This window comes from Echinops telfairi, unplaced genomic scaffold (genome assembly GCF_000313985.2).
Source record: "Echinops telfairi isolate 266 unplaced genomic scaffold, ASM31398v2 ScPeMD7_1;HRSCAF=3_0, whole genome shotgun sequence".
Lineage (NCBI taxonomy): Eukaryota > Metazoa > Chordata > Mammalia > Afrosoricida > Tenrecidae > Echinops > Echinops telfairi.
Window position 1 is genome coordinate 29,664,647 of NW_022103896.1, and position 20,473 is coordinate 29,685,119.

Genomic DNA, 20,473 nt, shown 5'->3' on the forward strand with positions numbered 1-20,473 from the left:
TCTTTAAAATAGCTACTATAAATATTTTTCAACAAGTAGTAACACACATTTTAAAAACTAATGGGAAAAAAGGAACATCTCAGCAAAACAGTGAAAGACCAAATGAAAAACCAAATGGCTCTTCCAGTAATGAAAAATAAAACAAAAACAATAAATTGACCCTGACCACCAAATTTCATGTCCCACTAATGGATTGCAATTCAATTTTAAAAAGTAGTGTTCTGAAACATTTATTAAACTTTTAAGAAATTACCTGTTTAGGAACTGATGAATAATCAACTGTAGTTGGCAAAGTTATTTGGTCACCGCTTAATTTCCGTCCTCTCCCAGACCTGAAACAAAAATGAAATAATTTACAGTGCACCTCAGTCGTCAAACAGCCCCAAGCTTGAACTTTCTGTTACTCAAACAACAAAGCTCGAAAAACAATCTACTCATGTTCAGAACTTTGCTCAATAGTCACACTCAAATCTGGCTTGAAAAAACTTGAACGAGGCCAGAGCGAGTGAGGTGTCACATCTCGCCGCAGACACAAAGGAGTGACACTGCAGTCTACGTGCTGCTCTTGCTCAGATAACATACAGTGCATGTTGTTAGTGCTTGAAAATTCATCATTGTGCTATTTTGGTGTGTGCTTTATTTGCATAAAATATCATAACCATGCTCCAAAGAAAATTAGTGATACCAGCAGGAGAGTGAAACTGGAAATAGGTTGCCACCAGTCTGATTTGGCAGCTAAACATAAGATGGCTAAGATGACATTATCAACATTTTTATGGGGAAAAAAAGAATAAAAGCGGTTAGTGTAGGGAAAGGTGTGAAGTCATTAACCACAAACCAAAAAACTCAGGCCATCGAAGAGGTTGAAAAGTTACTGTTAATTTGTATAAGTCAGAAACAACTCAGTGGTGCTAGAACAACAATTCGGCGTTTGAACACAAATTTGGAAGTAATTGAGTTTCACAAGCAAGGTATCTACACTATGTATCTGGAACTTTAAAAAAAAACATGGGGAAAAGGATTATAGACATATTTAAGGCTAACAAAACAAAATCTTTCTTCATTTAAAATTATTTCTTTTAACAATTAGCAGTTGCTCATTACAATATGATGCAGACATGCAGGAATCAAGTCCCTTAAGAATATTTTTAACATCTTGACTAGGCCAACATAAGTTGCATTTGCCTGAAGCCTCAGAACTGTAAACAAACACAGTGTGCGGCGGTTTCAAAACTAGCCCCCTAAGGTACCATAGGCTCTGTATGTGAGGCTCTGGCCCACACAGGATGTTTTACCCATGCAGGGTGTTTTCATTGTTTTACAAATTGTGCTTCTGTGTAATGATCATTAAACTTAAAAACCTAAAAAATTCCTAGTTGAACGTGAAGTCTAAGATTAATAAGAAAAATACTGTATTACATAGGATTGGTATTATAACACAATGATTAGAAGCACAGGCTATGGAACCCGTGTAAATTCTGGTTTTACTAATCCGGGGTTCAAGTAGAATCATCTTTCAGTTTCAATATCTTCATTTATAAGATACAGATATCCAATTGCCTTCTGTAGAGTTTTTGTGAAGACTTAAAAGGACATACTGTATATACTCATGTAAAAGCCAAGTTTTTCCAGCACATCTCTAATGCAGTTTTTGTTGTAAAATTGGGTGCCTAGGCTGATATTTGGGTATATATGGTACTTAATGTACTGAAGGTGGTATCTGGCACACACAAAAAATTGTAGGCATACATAGATACCCCATTTCTAAATATCAATAGCAAATATGGCATAATACGTTTTTACAAATTGAGCAGCCCACACACGTTACTTTCATCGAATGCTGTATCATTTCTGTACATGTTGCCAACTTCAATTTAAATTTATGTATCCAATGGATTTAATGTTACTGAGATAAAACTGATCTCGTGGAAACTTCATTTAAGGTTAGTTTCCTAAGCCAACGTCCATGATGGAAATGGGAAATCATGTTGACAATAAAGAGGATGAACAGATGAAGCGCTAGTAATTTGTAAAAGATTATACTAAGCCTAGAATTACAAGAACAAGATACTATACTTACTGCTTTCATAAATCTTAAAACTGAAACAAATTTTGATGACTTTGAAATACAAAGTCACCAGAATTGTTTTCATCCTAAAATAGGCCATTTTGTTCATTATCATCATCCGACTCCCAGAAACCTTCAAAGTTTGACTCCTACAATGATTAAAATATCTCAGAGTTGGCATGGATGCTCTTCTATGGCTTCTGAACCAATGTCATCATCCCTGCCGTCAGCACCTTCACAGGTACTCGGTTGGCACATAATCCCCACCTTCCTGAAGACATGGCCGAGGGTTTCTGGAGTTATTTTTACCCAAGCAGACCCCACTTGCAGACTTCTGCAAAGGTCACCCACTTCAATTTTCCTGATGGTGTGAACTAGTGAATCTCAGACTGTACCCACTCATTCTATTCTTCTCAAGGAACTCCTGAACGGGTGGTTGACTGTTCTATCTAGCGACTGGAGTTTGCAGGTAAGGCTACCGAGTATGACTGCTATATGAACACTAATTCAATTCTGAGCCTTTTTGTGGGCGGTGGCAAGCAACCATGGCTGCTGAAAATCAGGGCAGACTTCTTTGAAAAGAATTCCGTTAGGCCCTATAGCATCCAAAGGGGTACCCCAAAAACCCAGAAGTTGTTTTCCCCAAAGCCATGTATTTAAATTTTTTACAAAACAACCTTATTACCTTCAAAGTACTCTCCATTACACTTAATACATTTGTCAAATCTGCAGTTCCATTCTTGGAAACATTTAGCACCTCCCTCGTTTTTTCCTCATCTCTTCCATGCCGTCAAATTGCTGTCCTTTAATGTCCCTCTTCACTCACAGAACCAAATGAAGCCAGAAGAAGCGAGGTCAGGTGAGTAAGCTGCATGGGGCAAGAGAGGCATGCTGTTTTTTGCCAAAAACTGGCGCACTGAGATGGCTGAGTGAGCAGGTGCATTGTCGTGGTGGCAAAACCAGTCGCCCGTCTGCCACAAATCAGACTTTTTTTTTTTAGCACACCGTTAGCAATCTTTTCAGAACTTCTAAATAGAAAGCTTGACTAACAGTCTCACCTGCAGACTTCAAATGCACTACAAGTCAACATTTCTGTGGAAGCTGATGGATGTCCACAATGAGGTTTGTCATCAATCAAGATTTCACCTTTATTGAAACAAGGAAATCACTCGTGCACTTGAGTTTTTCCCATAGCGTTGTCCTTGTAAGCTGTGTTCAACATCACAACAGATTCTGCGGCATTTTACCCAAGCAGGAAACAAAATTTCACAGCCGCACACTGTTCTCTTAAATCAAGCATGACAAAAACAAGGTTCAAGCAAAACTGTTCTTATGAAAAAATTCACTGTAGCCAGAGAACTTTCCCAGGCGACTCCACTAGGTGCACTAAGTCAGAGCGAGTTGCTAGATGCTCACCTAGCAGGAAAAATGCGTACTATAAAAGCTCTGCCCAGTGAAGCGTTATTCTGGGTTTTTTTTTTTTTTTGGGGGGGGGTAACCCCTCGTATATCTCCCCATGTATTCCTAACATCACGATCCATCTATCCCTTACTAAAGTTAATCACCACACTGGGGTGCAGTTTTCACAGGGCATGGTACCTCCTTTGAAAATCACCATCAGCTTTAATTTCATCCCACTTGCAAGGCAACCAAGAACTACAGTGAAGCATGCCCTCTTGTGCCTAATGGTTGTGATGACTACAGTTTTAATACGTGATGAGCAGCTATAGTCCTGGTGGCCAAAGTATCAAGAGACATCAGAACCTCAGGCATATTAATTACACCCAATGTAGAAATGCCAAGTTCAAACATATTTCTGTGTAAACTCACAGAAGTTGATCATCGTTGGCTCCAGTCATCCAGAAGTTGCTGGCTATTTATTTTCATGCATTTACAAACCGAGTAAAGGAAACCTAGGATTTCTCTTCATTTGCAGAAATTTTGCTTTGATCTGAATTATGATAGTGAGAAAGGTTGATTCATTTTCTCCAGTTCCTTTTCTTCTTTCTCCACTTGCAAATACACGATTCTCTAACACCTTTCCTCCACCCTCCCAACAACTTTCAGTTGGAAGTCAGAGTGTTGGACATCCCTTTAATTCCTGACATAACCCTAAAGAATTCTAATATTTACAACCTGGGAAAATGCACACAATATAATCAGTAAATAGCCAAAGCCACCAGCCACCACACAGGTGAAACATGAGGCTGTCTGTTCCCAGTACGATTTACAGACATCCTTAAGGACTGGGTCAATATGAGTTGGAATCAACTCGATGGTAGTGGGATCGGGTTGGTTTGACTGGTTCTAACAAAAGGATCTCAAAATTCAAGTGTGAGAAATCAAAGGTCTTTTCATTTGCTCACAAACATGAGTAAGGTAATGCATGCTCACTGACTGAAGACACTGGTGCTAACAAGACACAATCAGACTGTGAAATAATCAGACCTAACATAGTTTTAAAATAGCTTAATGACTGCTTAATATGATCTGATAAGATTTCTGAGTTCAACCGCTGAGCACAAAGTATTAGTTTTGCTTTATTTCTCTAGTTAATGTTAGAGTGAGAAAAGGGCTGTAATGATCGCATCAATGAAGACTGAATGAAGATCTAAAGTGATAGCTACTCAACGCCATTTAGGCCAGTACAGGTTTCCCTCTGTTCATGCTTCCAACTGATGGCACGTGCCATGGACAGCCTTCAGGAGGTTCACAGTTTCAATTAATGACTCAAATGGGGAGGGGATATACTTATCAACTCATATTAATAAAAACAAGGGCACAGGTTCAATGACTGATTTTCCAATTACCAAACTACATTCATGACTTCTTGACCTTGGCTTTTACCTTTAGTATAGATATATGATCAGAAGAACATTTTAGACTAAGGAATGAGGCTGAAGTTCACTTTGGAAATGTCACAAGGCACAAACAACATGAGCACTCTGTGCCCATTTGTACGCGTGTTATATAGGGTTGCTATGAGTCAGAATTGACTCGATGGCAGTGAGTGGGGTTTCTTCTATTGTTAGCAAGAAAACATGGCAGTCATTTGCTTAATTCCCAATAGCTACAGTAAATCTACTTAAGAGTTAATTGGTAAAGTCAGCTATTTTCACTAGAAGATTAGAAATTAAAATTTATTTGTTTAAAGGCTGAACAGTTAAGTCATATAATCTCTTACATTTTGGGGTATAAGTCTGATATTTTATAGCACATGATAGATTCCTTCTGAGCCCTAGGAGCATAGCTGAACAAAATGTCAGTTTAACTCACATACAATTAATCGTAAATACATTTACACTGAAAACAGAAATGGGCAGTGACAATAAAAATTGCTCAAATAATTTTCAGTGAAATTCAATTTCTTATTCTAAAAGTAATTTATATTACAAAAAAAACAACTAGATGATACAGATGCAAAAACTACCATCTACTGTAACATAACTGCTTCTTTTGACATCCTGCTTTCTGGAATGCCCACTCTTACTCTGCTTACAGTACATTAGACTATTCTTCCTTATTCTCTGTTCATTTGTGTACTTGGTTCACTGTTTTTATTACAGTCCAAATTCTGTGCTCCTCCTGGGTGATTTCCATAGGCTACTGCCTAAGGCTTCCTTCTTACTTGATCTTCCACCTCCCATGGTGGTCCCCATTGCATTTCATCTACTCATTATCCTTGTCATTCTCTGGGGCTCTCTCTTTTATAAATCCACACCCATGGATGTCTAATAAATCCAGTGCCATTGAATCCTCAAAGTTTTAGCAGCTATCAAATGGCTACCTAGCTAGAGACTGTTTCCCGCCCCACTTGCAGAGAGGTAGCTATATGACCAAGTTCTAAACCAGTGGTTCTCAACCTTCCTAATGCCGCAACCCTTTAATACAGTTCCCTCATGTTGTGGTGACTCCCCAAACATGAAATTACTTTTGTTGCTACTTCATCACTGTAATTTTGCTACTGTTATGAATTGGGCAACCCCTGTGAAAGGGTCGTTGGACCCCCAAAGGGGTCGCGACCCATAGGTTGAGAACCGTTGTTCTAAACAATAGGCTATAAACAGAATTATTGTATGCAGCTTCTAAATCATGTCTACTTAAGATTGTCTTCCATTTCCCCTTTTAATTTAAGCTACCTTAGTGAATCAGTGTTCTTTTTACAGCCCCCATAGCCAAAAGTAATATGTAACAGTCTCACTGATTCAATCAGGCCCAAGCAACTTAATAGCTATTGGTGTCCTAACAACATAGCCATTTAAAAAATTAAAATACCTAAACTGGAAACAACAAAGGGCAAGTTAAAAAATGCAATAAGTAAAAGATATATAAATAAAACAATACACATACTGGGAGGCTTCCAAAAATTTGTTGAAAAATGGAATTAAGACATAATGGAATTTTCCATCAACTTTATGAAGTCCTTGAGTACATACAAAAAAATTACACATAAATTGAAAGAAAAGATAAGTTGCCTTCCATTCTTAAATCATCACAACTATTTACTAGTGGAGTGTGTGTGCCTGCAGGGCATTGCACAACTTCTCAAACCTTGGAATCTGATTGGACACGGCCAGCATCATTTCCTGTTCCGTATTTATTTTGGCACTGTATTTGCTTTGCAAAGATATAATATCACCAAAAGTATAAGTAAACAAAAACCTAATCTCAAGCATGTGTGAATATCATCAAAAAGAATGCTTACCAAAAAAGGGATGCTATACAATCTACAAGTGTGAACTATCCTCACTTGGTTATATGTGCAGAGTCCGTAAGACAGTGATTCTCACCATCACCATTTTGTTGACAGTGTAAATATCCCGTGGCACCTCTGGTACATAGTGCTTATGAGTTGAACTGCTAACTACAAGGTCAGCAGTTTTTGAAACCACCCGCTGCTCCATGGGAGAAAAATAGAGTTTTCTATTCCCAGAGTTCCTGTCTCAGAAACCAGAGGCAGTTAGTTCTACCCTGCCCTATAGGGAGGTTGTAAGTTGGCATCAACTGATGGCAGTGAGTTTGATATTTGGTAGCACCTCTATGGGTCTGCTGCACTTCCCACACAGTTTAGGAAATATAGCTCTAGTGTTTGCTAGTGTTATAAGACAAAAGAAACATCAAGTTTTGGATGACCTACTAAAGCAAAACAACTTAGTCTGCTCTGGACACCCTGCTCTGTAATTACCTCCCCACTAAGATATGTTATTCATTTATTTTGGTGAAAATATTTGGCATTTTTATTTTGTTTTTTGTAAAATCATTTTATTGGAGGCTCGCACAACTTATCACAATCCATCCATCCATCCATTGGGTATTGTACATTTGTTGCCATCGTCATTTTCAAAACATTTTCTTTCTACTTGAGCCCTTGGTATCAGCTCATTTTCCCCCCTCCCTCCACACTCCTTCCCTCACGAACCCTTGATAATTTATAAATTATTATTATTTTGTCATGTCTTACACTGTCCGATGTCTCCTTTCACCCACTTTTCTGCTGTCCGTCCACCAGGGAGGGGGTTATGTATAGATCATTGTGCTCGGTTCCCCCTTTCTGCCCCACCTTCCCCTTCCCCTCCTAGTATTGTTACTCTCATTATTGGTCGGGGATGGTGGTGGGGTTTAATCTGTCCTGAATTCCCTGTGTTTCTAGCTCTTATCTGTACCAGTGTACAACCTCTGGGCTAGCCGGATTTGTAAGGTAGAACTGGGATCATGACAGTGGGGGGGATTTAAGAATTAGAAGAAAGCTGTATGTTTTATCGGTCTCCTCCCCGTGACCCTTCTATAAGGGGATATCCAGTTGCCTACAAATGGGCCTTGGGTCTCTACTCCGCACTCCCCTTCATTCACATTGATATGATTTTTTTGTTTTTGATGCCTGATACCTGATCCTATTGACACCTTGTGATCACACAGGCTGGTGTGCTTCTTCCATGTGAGCTTTCTTGGTTCTCAGCTAGATGGCTTCTTATTTATCTTCAAGCCTTGAAGACCCCAGATGCTATATCTTTTGATAGCTGTGCACCATCAACTTTCTTCACATTTGCTTATGCACCCGCTTTGTCTTCAGCGATCGTGTTGGGAAGATGAGTATCATGGAATGCTGCCAGGTTAATAGAACAAAGTGTTCTTGCATTGAGGGAGTACTTGAGTGGAGGCCCAATGTCCATCTGCTACCTTAATACTAAACCTATAAATATATGTACATAGATCTATTTCCCCATCGCCATATATATGTTTACATATGTACTTGCCTGTTAAGAGATGTTATTTAAAGAGACATAAACATCTGTTTCGTTTGGGATTTCCCTCTTAAAATTGGCTTTGTTTTTTAATATAAAATACATTGTAGCATATAAAGAAGTACTTACACCTAATTTCATCAAAGCACCTTAATAAATTCTGATAATAAAACATTCAGGTACATAAAATCCCTGTGATGATTACAATAATAAAAGCTGACTCACTTATTTTTGAAATTCTAAGCATTAAGTGTGTTATTCCAATAGGAGATATAAGAGTTTGGAAAAACACTAAGAACATCTACTTTCCAATGTTTCCTAAAGCAGTTACATGAAAGAATAGTAGATAAAAATGAATACTGACTGTAAATATTTAGTTTAAATCTGTCCTGACTATATGGAATTCTAAAGGCAACTAAAACCCAGAGGGGACAGACAGGCCAATATGAACATAAAATGTGTTTACCTGCATATTAACCTCTTTAGGAATGAGAATACTGTTGCTAGGCAGGTGCAAACTTTAAACAACCGGAATTGTGTGATGGCCATGGTGAATCTCAGAACCTGTGGGAAAAGGCACAAATGTAAATGCGTTAAGTTGCTTTTATAAGTCACACTTCTGAAGTGAAGTTGAAAAGTTCAGTTATGTACTGAGAAAAGCTTTTATTACTTTTCTCTAGAAACAGATTAACACAAAGTTAAAATGATGATGTAAATCATAACAACAGTTTGAGAAACTAGGTTTTACAAGTTTTCAAGAGTTGAAAGTCTTTTGTCACTTCTACATAATATAGTACTGGAGATATAAAAAGTTTCAAAAATGTTGACAGTTATTATTTTGCTAGTCTTTTAGACCTGACCCTATTTCAAACATTCTTTAACACATCTAGTCATCTATAAGGAGCTATGGTGGTGCAGTGCTTAAATGCTCGCCCACTGACTGAAATCCACCAGCTACTCCTTGGGAAAAAGACACGGCAGTCGGCTTCCATAAAAGTCACTGTTTTGGAAGCCCCATGAGGACAGTTCCATTCTGTGCACAGGGTCACTAGATGTTGGAATAGCCTTCACAGCAATGCATTTGTTTTGGTACATCATATATGTATTGTATATGAGTATATTTTCTGGTCACTACTAATTTTAAACTTTTCTAAAATATGTTTTGGCAGAAGTCAAAGTTGAATACATTAAGAAACCGAGAAAATCCCTCTGGAAAATCTCAAAATAAATACAAAAGAGGAACAACAAAATGTTACTCTGTGAGAAATGGTCATTTATTAACTGTTGAGTGGTGGAGTAGATTACATGTTAAATCAAAACCCAAGAAATTATAGTGTTTGTCTCTTGCTCTGTCCCCGATTATCTGCTCACACTTGAGAATTCTCTAATAATGGAATTTCTGTTTCAGTTCTTCTTTGCTTTTTACTTATCAAAGAAAGAAAATAACCACGCAGCCATTTAAAATAATCCGACTCCTCTGCTGGAAAACTTTAATATGACTAATTTTCTTAATTTTCTAAATGAGGACACTAAGGCATCAACTCAATGGCAGCAAAAAGGTACACTGAAGTCAATTGCCCTGCTCGCAGGAGGAATCAGGCCTCCTACACAACTACCACCAGCGTTACATGCAGTCATTCACCAGACCAATGTGCACACGCTAACTTTGACTAATGCAGGCCTCATGCTGTCAACGCCTCACAGGGTGTCAAAAGTTGACTTTTTTTTTTTTTTTCTTTTGAGAGCAGACCCTTCCTGCCAAGGCACCTCGAGGTGGGCTCAATCTTTAACCCTCTACTTAGCAGCTGAGTGTGTCAACCTACTGCACTACCCACAAATCCAATTCTGGTGGTGGTGGTCGTGGTGGTTAGGAGCCATCCAATCAATGCTAACTCCAAGGTTCTGATTCAGTTCTGACTCAGATGAAAACAGTGAAACCCAGTTTGCATATAAGTAATTGACAGGCTATTTTACCACCAGACTGTGGCCTGGTTTGAGCATCTCTTTCCACGAAGAGTAGTCATGGTGGTTCCTGTTTCCATCAGATGAGGTTCACGTGCAGGTTTTTAGGTTGTTGAAAAGGGTATTTGCACTGAATAAGTCCTTGTTCTTGCAAAATTCTACCAGGCCATCAAAAGCACTGTTTCTATCACTAAGGCCACATTTTTCAGGTACCAATCCTTCCTGTTCAACATTTGTATTCCAATCAGTAATTATTAATACAGCTTGACTGTGTTTGATATATTTCAGACTGCAAACTTATTTTACAGTTCCAATTTTTTACACTTTGCCATTAGTGGTTGGTGAGTAAATCGGAATAATGTATGTTAACTGGTACTCTTTGCAGGTGTGTGGCCATTATTCTACCACTGATAATGCTCTACTTCAGGACAGAGCTTGAGATGATCTTTAGGATGATGAACATCACCATCACTCTGTCATCCCCTGTATAGCAGTCTGATTGGCACAAAGTGGCTAACACCAGTCCATTCCTTTATATCAGTTCGTTTATTTTGGACAACTTTAAACTTCCCTTTGTTCATTCCATATTCCAATTATTAATGGATGCTTATAGCTATTTTTTCTCATTTTAAGTTGTGCCACATCAGGATATGAAGGCTCAGTAAGCTTTACTCCGTCAACATTCATTAGGTCTACTTTAAGGAGCTGTCATAGAGTCAGTTCCGACTCAAAGTGACCATATATACAACAAAGGAAAACACTACACTGTCGTGCACCATTGTCACAATGATTCTTATGTTTGAGCTGCACATTGTTGCAGCCACTGTGCCACTCCATCTTATTACGGGTCTTCTTCCACTTCTTCTCTGCTGACTCTCTACTATACCAAACACGATGTCTTTCTCACCATCCTTGGCTCTAAGGAGCCAGTTGTACTTCTTACAGTTGTGTTTCTTCCAAACAGACTTAACAGTTCTATTGCCAGTTCTTGGTACTTTCAATATTTTTCACCAGCACTGTAATTCAAATGCACTTCTTGGTTTTTTTTAAACATTCATTTACATAGTTTAATTGGTACCAACTTGCCAAAGCTTGGATTTCATCCTCTTTCATCCATAATCAGGTATATAGTTCCCATCAGATGCCGTAAATATAGCCACCTTAATCAACACACACGAGATAATGATTCTTCAGTCTTCCTTACTGAATGTCGAACTTCACATTCATGAGGGAAATGAAAATACTATGGCTTTGGTCAGGTGGACCTTAGACCTCAAAGTGACATCCTTGCTTTTCAATACTTTAAAGAGGTCTCATGCAGCAAATTTAGCTAATGCAACTTGTCTTTTGATCTCGACTGCTGCTTCCCTGAGAGCCCGGATTGTGGACTAGCAAGATGAAATCCTTGACAACTTCAACCTTTCCTCCATTTATAATGATGTTACCTGTTGGTCCATTTGTGAGGGTTGTGGTCATCTGTACTGAGTTGTACTCCACACTGAAGGCTACAATCCTTGATCTTCATCAGCAAAAGCTTCAAGACCTTTTCACTTCAACAAACTTATATCATCTGCACATCGCAGAATGATTCTTCTTCAAAGTACCCAACACTAATTGCTCTATAGGAATACCACTGCTGGTTCCTTCTGAAAAGGAGCAAAACAAACACAGCTTTTCTATTGCCATGGCTGGAAACAGCATGTTGGCTTTCATAGGTACAGTAACAGTGTTGCAAATCGTTCTCTAACAATATGCAACAATTTTAACTTCTTTCTCCCTTACTCCTTAGGTGGCAAAATGATGTTTTATTTCCATATGCTGCCTATATTATTCGCAATCTCCTACACCAGCGGTTTTCAACCTGTAGGTTATGACTCCTTTGGGGGTTGAACGACATTTTCACAGGAGTTGCTCAATTCATAACAGTAGCAAAATGACAGTGATGAAGTAGCAAGGAAAATAATTTTATGTTTGGGGTTCACCACAACTGAGGAACTGTCTTAAAGGGTTGCGGCATTAGGACGGTTGAGAACCACTGTCCTACGCCTTTATTATCATCTCACCTCTTGGCTAGACTATTATAAAGTCTTCTTCATTTCAATCTTTTCGCTCTTTACACGGATGTTTCGTTGTTCGTTTCCACTGAGTGGATTCTGACTCACGGTGACCACGTGTGTGCGGAGCAGAACTGCTCCATACTCTTCAAGGCTGTGAGCATTTGGAAGCAGAGCGCTGTGTCAGAACAGCTAGTATAGAGTGCGTATCCATGAGTGCTACCCGGGGACTCTTTTGTGCAACAGTGATTCCTCTACACCTCGTTTGCTCAATCATCCTTCAGTTTCTTCCTCAGCTGGTACTTCCAGTTACCCCCCCCCACCCGACCCCCCCACCCCCGCGAAGAGAGATGCTTCATTATAGGTAGAAAGAGCTGACCAATTAGCATGATGAATAAAAGCTTCATTTTAAAACTGATTGGTCTCTTGACCAAATGAAAATAAAATTTCACTATTTACTAGTGAAATTAAAATTTGGAATAAATTTTCAGGAAAAATGTGTTTTTAAAAAAGCATCTATATATGAGATTGTAGAGCATGTGGTTTTGGGGAAGGGGACAGTACTAAGGAGATACCCTATGAAAAGATTTTAAAGGTAAATGGTTATTTATATACTATTTGAGCTGAGGTGAGTTGCCTCAGGATTACTGAATGGAGAGAATAAAGTCCATTTAGTGTCTTGTTAACAACTACCTACCCACTAGTTGTAGTTGTTCAATAAGTACTTGTCAAATGGAATTATTTTAAACATAAGTGAAATAAAATTTAAATTTTTTTCCAACAGAAAATGAGTTATGTGGACGATTACTGATTAGATAATAGAATTCTTCCCAAAGAAGGAAGAATATGATCATTCTGTGGAAAACTTACTGTTGTAATGAAAGAGAAGATGAATTCATGGACAGGTCACTATTTATTAACTCGTTTACCTATCAATCCACCTTATTCGTTTTAGAGAAGAAAAAAAGTATGCATGTTTCCATGCCCCATAGCTTAGGTCTACTAAGTAGTCTACCTAAGCCATGGGGTACAGACCTAGGTCTATGTAATTCAATACTAAATGATCTAAAATCTACTTGATCTAAAATTTGATCTACTTGATATAAAACCTAAATGATTTAAAATTTACTTCAAAATACAAGAATACCTCACTAAACCAGAAGGACTCGATGGTGCCTGGCTACCACTACAGATACCCCAAATCCGGATCACAAGAGAAGGCCCTGGACAAAGTAGGAAAAAAATGTAGATCGAAATCATAAAAAAGCCCGTATTTGTCTCACAGAGACTGGTAGAATCTCCAAGACTATGGGGCTGAAATGCCCTTCAATCCCCGGAACTAAAGCAAACCTTGGGGACCCAGCAATAGACAGTCCTGTAAAATGAACAATAACACCCCAGAAGAACATACTTCTTAGAAAGAGCAGCCACAGGAGGCCAGACGGGCCTGCAAAGCAGAAGGTCCACGACAACAAGGGTACTCTCAATGAACTGACTGACCCACTAGCCACCTCTGGTACGGACTCAAACATAACAAAGATCGACCGTGAAGCTGGCACAGGACTCAGCAATGTTTTCATCTATGAAACATAAATCACCACCAACAGGTGCCCATTTGATAGTGGCTAACAGTAATGTTTCAGACACTAGCCTACCTGCTGGGAAACGCGTCTGACCCCGCTGCCCACAGGTTCTGTGTTCTCTGCTCATAGGTCATGAGCTTGTCCACAATGTACGCTATGCCTCTAGAATGCATGAGACCAAGGTAAAGGACTCATCTCGCTTCACCAATTTAATATTTCTATTTAAGTCTTGGACTCAATATGTGCAAGACAGAGGTTCCCAAACTTACTGCAGCCTTCAGTATCGATTACAAGTCAAAGTAAAGACCAGAATTCTCAAACTCGACCAGTAGTTAACATCATGATGAGCAGAGGTAAGAATGACATTGTCAAGGATTCTGTCTTGTTTGGATCCACAGTCAGTGCTCATGGAAGCAGCAAGTGATCAAAAGACAAGTTGCTTTAGGTAAATCAGCAGCACAAAACTACTTTAAAGTGTTGAAAAGCAAGGGAGTTGCTGAGGACTTAGGTATGCCCGAAAAGCCATGGTATTTTCAATTGCCTCTTATGAATATGAAAGTTGGACACTGAATAAGAAAGACCAAAGAAGAGTCCATGTATTTGAATTATGGTCCGGGCAAAGAATATTGAAAGTACCATGGAGTGTAAAAACACCAAACACACACACACCTCAATCTGTCTTGGAAGTACAGCTAGAATGCTCCTTAGAGGCAAGGATGAGGAGACTTCTCGCATATGTTGGACATCATGTCGAGAGACGAGTCTCTGAAAAATGACATCATGCTTGGTAAAGTAGAAGGGCAGCAAAAAGAGGAACACCCTTAACAAGATGGGATGACACAGTGGCCGCAACAGTGAGCTCAAACAGAGCAACAACTGTGAGGATGGCACAGGACTGGGCAGTGTATTGTTCTGTTGTACATAGGGCCACCTCATTTTCTCAGCACCCCTGGTAGTGAAATCCTTTGTACTATAGCTCATAATCCAAGATAATGAATAGATACCTGCTTTTGCAGCCCCTGCCTCCCATTTTTCCAGCACCCCACTCTACCCTCACCCCCAAAGGGTGTGTGCCCACTTCGAGAAACACTGTTCTACTTGATGTATATTTTAACACCCAATGGAATCTTAAAGATAACCAGAGGGGTAAGCTTCACTATGTTCCCATTCACCGGATGAAGCTGACAGTACAAAGATTTACTCATTCATCACGGATTTAGAGTCTGAGCCCATATCCTACTTGAGTATTTTTCTTATTTAATCCTATATCCACCGCTCCCCTGTGATTGTTGAAACGCCCTCTACACCAAAAATGTCGTATGTATCTAGAGCTATTTTGTATTTTGGTGTGGCAAAATATTTTCTCGAACTGAGCAATGCTAATATATAGTATACACTTGAAAATGCTTTAAAGTCCCTTAAATTTTCTAGGAAAATACAAAAACAAGCTCTAACAGCAAAAACAAAAGAGATTTTAAATCATGTAACAAATGGGAGAAACAGAATCTCTAGGGAATTACTAAGCTGCATCAAGGAAGATTCACCTAAAATGTTTGAAGAGAACGCTGCATTTAAAAACTGATTATCTCTTCCTTCTTTATAAGGGCTGTAAATTGCTGGTGAGATCCTTTCAGCACGTCCACTGTGGTCATAGTTCACTAACCAAGTCCAGCCATGATCAGTGTGGGTCCACACCAAGAAAACGTACATTCCCTAAGTCTGATGGCGTTCTTATGGCATAAACTCCAACCACTAAAATTTCTAAACACTTTAAAAACCAATGTGGGAAGAAAACATCTCTCATACCGCCCGACACATCTTCAAGACGTTTTAACTCTCTAAATTTAAGAACGTGACAAAGCTCCAAAAAGTAAAACCTAGTTCTTTCCTCTTAAATCTAAAAAAACTAAGGTTCCGCAGTACCAAGTAGGCAAGGAGAACTGGAAGGATTCGAACCCATAGTGAAGGAAAGCATTTGGCGCCGTCTCTGGCAACGGGTCAGGCCCCCAAGTGGCACCACTGACTCTTGGGAGGTTTCCGAAATGGCTCAAGAGGAACCCGAGTTTCGTGACTCAAATGCTTCTAACTTCAGAGCACCCCTCTGAAATCGGCCGGGCTGGGGGTGGGGGGTCATATGCCCTGCAGGTGAGCGTGTCGACGGGAGCGTTTGCAGGTTACACGATCCGAAGCCATGCCACGGGGTCGGCACAGCGTTCTAGGGCAGAAGGTGGGTGGCCGGCGCCTTGGGGTCCGGGTTTCACACAACCTCCTTCAGACGTGCGGGCCTCAAAGGGAAGGCAGGAAGGGCCCGCGGCTTCCCCGGCGGGGCGGATGTGGGGAGCGGGCTGGCCAGGCCGGTACCCGCAGGCCTGCCCCTCCACGCGCGGCCGCGGCGTGGCGAGGGCTGCCCACGCGGGCCCAGCTCCCAGCCGCGACTCACTCACCCCAGAGGTCACCCTGACCCGGAAGCAGTACCCCAGCGTGGCAGCAGGCGCGGGGCAGGGCCTGGTGGAGCGGCGAAAAGGAAGGTGGGAGGAAGGGAAGTGTCGGGCTAGGAGGGTGACGGGGTAAAGGGCAGATGGCACCCCCAGGGCAGGGGTGGGGGTCAGGGTGTGGGTAGGGAAATCCCTTGCCAGCGCGCACCGGTCGCACACACTCACCTGCCCCTCCCCCTCCCAGCCCGCCCGGCGAAGGCTCCGAGCTGTCGCGGGCCGCGCGCCCGCGCGCGCACAGTCAAGCGCGTGCGCGCGCACTGCCGGTCGCTTCCTCGCGCTCGCGCTCCGCGCGTTCAGTCCCAGCGCCGCTCATTCAAAGGCGGGCGCGCGCTCCTCCGCAGCCGCCGTGGCCTACGCGCAGCTGCCATAGCCACCGCCTCCTCTACTGGAAGCCCTCCCTCCGCCCCGCCCCTTTCACCTCCTCCTGGAAGGCGGTGCTCGCTTGTTTCCAGGTCTTCCCTTCCTTACCACGCCCCAGGGATTGTGTGACCCAATAGGGACGAGGCTGCTAGTTCGGGGCCGCGGCCGAGAACCAATGAACGCTGGAGGGCGGGGCGAGCAGCGGCTGTCTGGGATGGGGCGGGTGGGAGCCTTGATCGCTGTGGGTTGGGGTTGTGGAGACTACTGGCTGCGGGATCTGTTTAGTCGTGCAGCCTCTGGTGCCAAATCAGCTCCCAAGTCGGATCGCCCTACTCTCTCTGCAAAGTCTAGTTCCCCTCCTACCTCCCCGTGTTTTCTCTCTTTCACCCTCAGAACTCCCAAATAGGATCATGAAAAGCAGTGTTGCATAAACAGAGGGAGCTTTCATTGTTTTAGAATGATTTCGATCTGGTTAGGCTAGATTCCCGTACAAAATGCTAAATTTGCTTCAGCACTTAGCCGCCTCTGAATAATATTGGCCAGTTAAAAAGTGGGACTTGACGCGTCCATATTTTCACTTCGCACACAGCCAATCTCCCAAACTAAATTGTTATTTTTTTATGATTCTCTCTTTGTAGTCTGTTTAGTACCTTCCTGGGTGTTGCTATTAAAAGGCTAGAGTCTTTTGCCCTTGTGTTCGAAAGACCTTCAATAAAACTATCTGTTCCAAAGCTGCTAACCAACTGGGGAGTTGTGGGAACCTGGGAGTTTATATATGACCAAAGCTTGAAAGCGGTAAATTGTACCTAAACCAGCTTTTTGGTTTTCTGTCTCCTCATTAATGGCAATGGAGTACCTTTGTTCTTCCACCCTGATCTAGTACCTAACTACCACTTCAGACGCCCCTAAGGAGCCCTGGTGGTGTAGTGGTGGGGCTGTGGTCTGCAGTTCAAAACCAGCAACCCCTGCTCGGAAAACAGTTACAGTCTCAGAAACCCACGAGGGGGTCGCTATATGAGTTGGTATGGACACAATAGCGAGGAGTTGAGTGCACCCTCAACTCTGCCCACTCTGCAACTCCAGTCTGCATCGCATTCTTATTAATAATGTGAACTGATATTCCCCCAAATTTAAGAAACTAAGCTTCTATGACTCTTGTTCTGTTTTTGTACAACCTTGGATTCAATTGTTTAATCTCCCAAATCCCAGTCTCCCTATCCTGGCCATAATGGCCATAATAATCTTGCCTGTTTTACAGAATAGCTAATGTACATGGAGCTCTATGTACATTAATGTATAGAAAATATACATGTTCATTGTTCCTGCACTTGTTACATCTTCATCACCCAAATCCACTAAGTCCCTACACTTCCTTAAACACCCCACTGCCATTAGAAAACAAACTCACTGCCAATTCATAGCAACCCTATAGGACGGGGTAGAACTGCCCCTTTTGAGTTTCAGAGACTCAAACTGTTTAGGGGAGGAGAAAGCCCCCATCTTTCTCCCAAGAAGCGGCTGGTGGCTTTCAACTGGGGACCTTGTGGACCGCAGCCCAAATGCATAAGCATAGAGCCACCATCCCTTCTACTGCTTACCTTCTAGTAATCAGTTAGCCCCCCTCCTGGCAGAAACATGCTTTCAAAAATAGCTTTCCCTCTTAGCAGGCCTATAGCTTTACTTCAATTTATGATGTGCCTATATAATGTAACTTCATCTTTTACATTATTCCTCAGGCTTATTTCTTAGATGTGTCATTTCAAAACAAAATAACTAGTGAATGTATCTCAACACCTTAGCACAACAAACAAAAACAGCAAAGCCTGTCAAATATGGCATACTTAAGTTCTACTTTAAAAGTATCTACAAGGGTATTACTAAATCATCTTTATACTAATTATTGAGTAGTAACTATAATCACGATTGTCAAACCGTTACTGCCATCCAGCGATTCTGGCCCATAGAGGGGATCTGTATAGGACAGAGTAGAACTGCCCCCGAGGGCTCCCCAAGCTGTGTGTTTGCCTCTTCCTTCTCCCATGGAGCCTCTGGTGGTTTCAAACTGCAGATCTTACCGTTAGCAGCACAAGTCATTACCCACTATGCCACCAGCATTCCTTAATCAGTGACTGTGTGGCAAAAATTTAAGGCATTAGTGGTATTTTTAATTCCTGTCCTCTGCCCTGTGTGTGGGCTAGAGAGTGGGAGGTACCAAATGTCAAGGGCTGGGACATCATGGAGAAGCTTGGTATATGAGAGCTGTCTTTCCGGATTGGCCTCCTCTATTTCCAGATCATTCCACTTTAAGGCTGCTGGGCTTCTTTCCCCCCACCTCCAGCCTGATTTAGGAACAGCATCCGTTCCCAACACTACGTATTTATTCTAATGGTTTGTATAGGCTTTGTTGTCCTGGATCCTCCAGTTGGGTCTGAATACAGTCTGAACCAACCCTCTGGCCCACATCCTTACCCAAGGGGTAGGACAGACTTTGCACACACAGCACAGGGCTTCTAGGTCCCCCATCCCTATTCTCTGGCTTTTTACCTGGCTTTCCTTCAAGCACAGTTTTAGACCTGCTGCTCTGGCGTGCACTTTAACAGCTTTTTGTTAATGAGCAGCTGTTCATGGTTGCCTACAGCTCATACAGTCACATTCATTTCCTGATCAAGCAAAACAAAAGCCTTACAGCTCAGAATGTGACAGCTCCAGACAGACACATTAAAAAGTAAAGGACTAGCTGATGATAATTTTAATGAGTTACTTTATTGATCTTTCTGTTCTAGAATCTTACTTGCTTTCAAGCAATACACTTTAATATTCTGGAAATTTTTAGTAGTTGTTGTTTTTAACCCATAATCATCATTTAATAGGTAGGGTCAAAGAGAAACCAAAAAGATGGAAGCAGCTTTCATATTTCTTCTCCATTAAAATAGAATTAACTTTCCATGAAATATATAAATGATTTTTCCATCATAATAATTACTGAAACATCTCTCCAATTAGCAGTAATTTTTATTGCTAAAAAAACAGAGAGCCCCACATTAAAAAAAAATCACTTTAGAGTGAATCAAGTCTCTTCAGAAGAGACCTGAGTAGGGACTGGAGAAAAGAATAGTCCATGTACTTTCACTTGTGGATACACACTGGCCTGCTAACGGCAAGGTCAGCAGTTAGAAACCACCAGCAGCTCTGTGGGAGGAAGATGGGTTTTCTACTCCTGTAAAGAGTTAAAGTCTGGGAACACCCACAGTGGGGGTTCTGCCCTGTCCCATAGGGTCACTGTGAGTGGGAATCGACTTGGTGGCAATGAGTTTTGGGTTTTGGTCTTTCACTTGAAATATTTCCCCATGAGAAGATATGGTGAAGTCTTCGCTTCTCTGTCTAGGAGGGAGGGTCGGTCAGCAATATAATAACGCGACTAATATATATGTTGTCATTAGGCCTGTAACCATAGTCTGCTACATTGTGGGTTAAGTGGACTTGCTGAAAGTGTGGAGGACTTGAAGCACTGGTTCATGAAGATCAAGGATTACAGCCTTCAGGATGTATGACAATTCAATGTAAAGAAAACCACAATCCTCACAACTGGATCAATAGGTAAAATCATGATAAATGGAGAAAATATTCACGTTGTCAAGGATTTCTTCATGGTTGGATCCATAATCCGTGCTTCTGGAAGGAGCACCCAAGAGATCAAAGGACACATTGG

At 41.2% G+C, this 20,473-nt stretch overlaps 1 protein-coding gene across 2 annotated transcripts in view; it reads right to left on the reverse strand.

Moving 5' to 3' along the window:
- The window catches only part of EBAG9 (estrogen receptor binding site associated antigen 9), a 31,000-nt gene extending 14,854 nt beyond the window's left edge, over positions 1–16,146 (reverse strand). The window contains exons 1-3 of one of the 2 annotated variants that reach the window (XM_045287459.1): positions 15,866–16,146; positions 8,777–8,874; positions 254–332 (exon numbers count right to left, since the gene is read on the reverse strand). In XM_045287459.1, coding sequence (XP_045143394.1) covers positions 254–332; positions 8,777–8,859 — 162 coding nt within the window. In that variant the 5' untranslated portion in view covers positions 8,860–8,874; positions 15,866–16,146. Of the gene's footprint in view, positions 1–253; positions 333–3,126; positions 3,218–8,776; positions 8,875–15,865 lie in introns of those variants that run through there. The other variant, XM_045287460.1, reaches the window with a different exon arrangement.
- Positions 16,147–20,473: the final 4,327 nt, after the last annotated feature.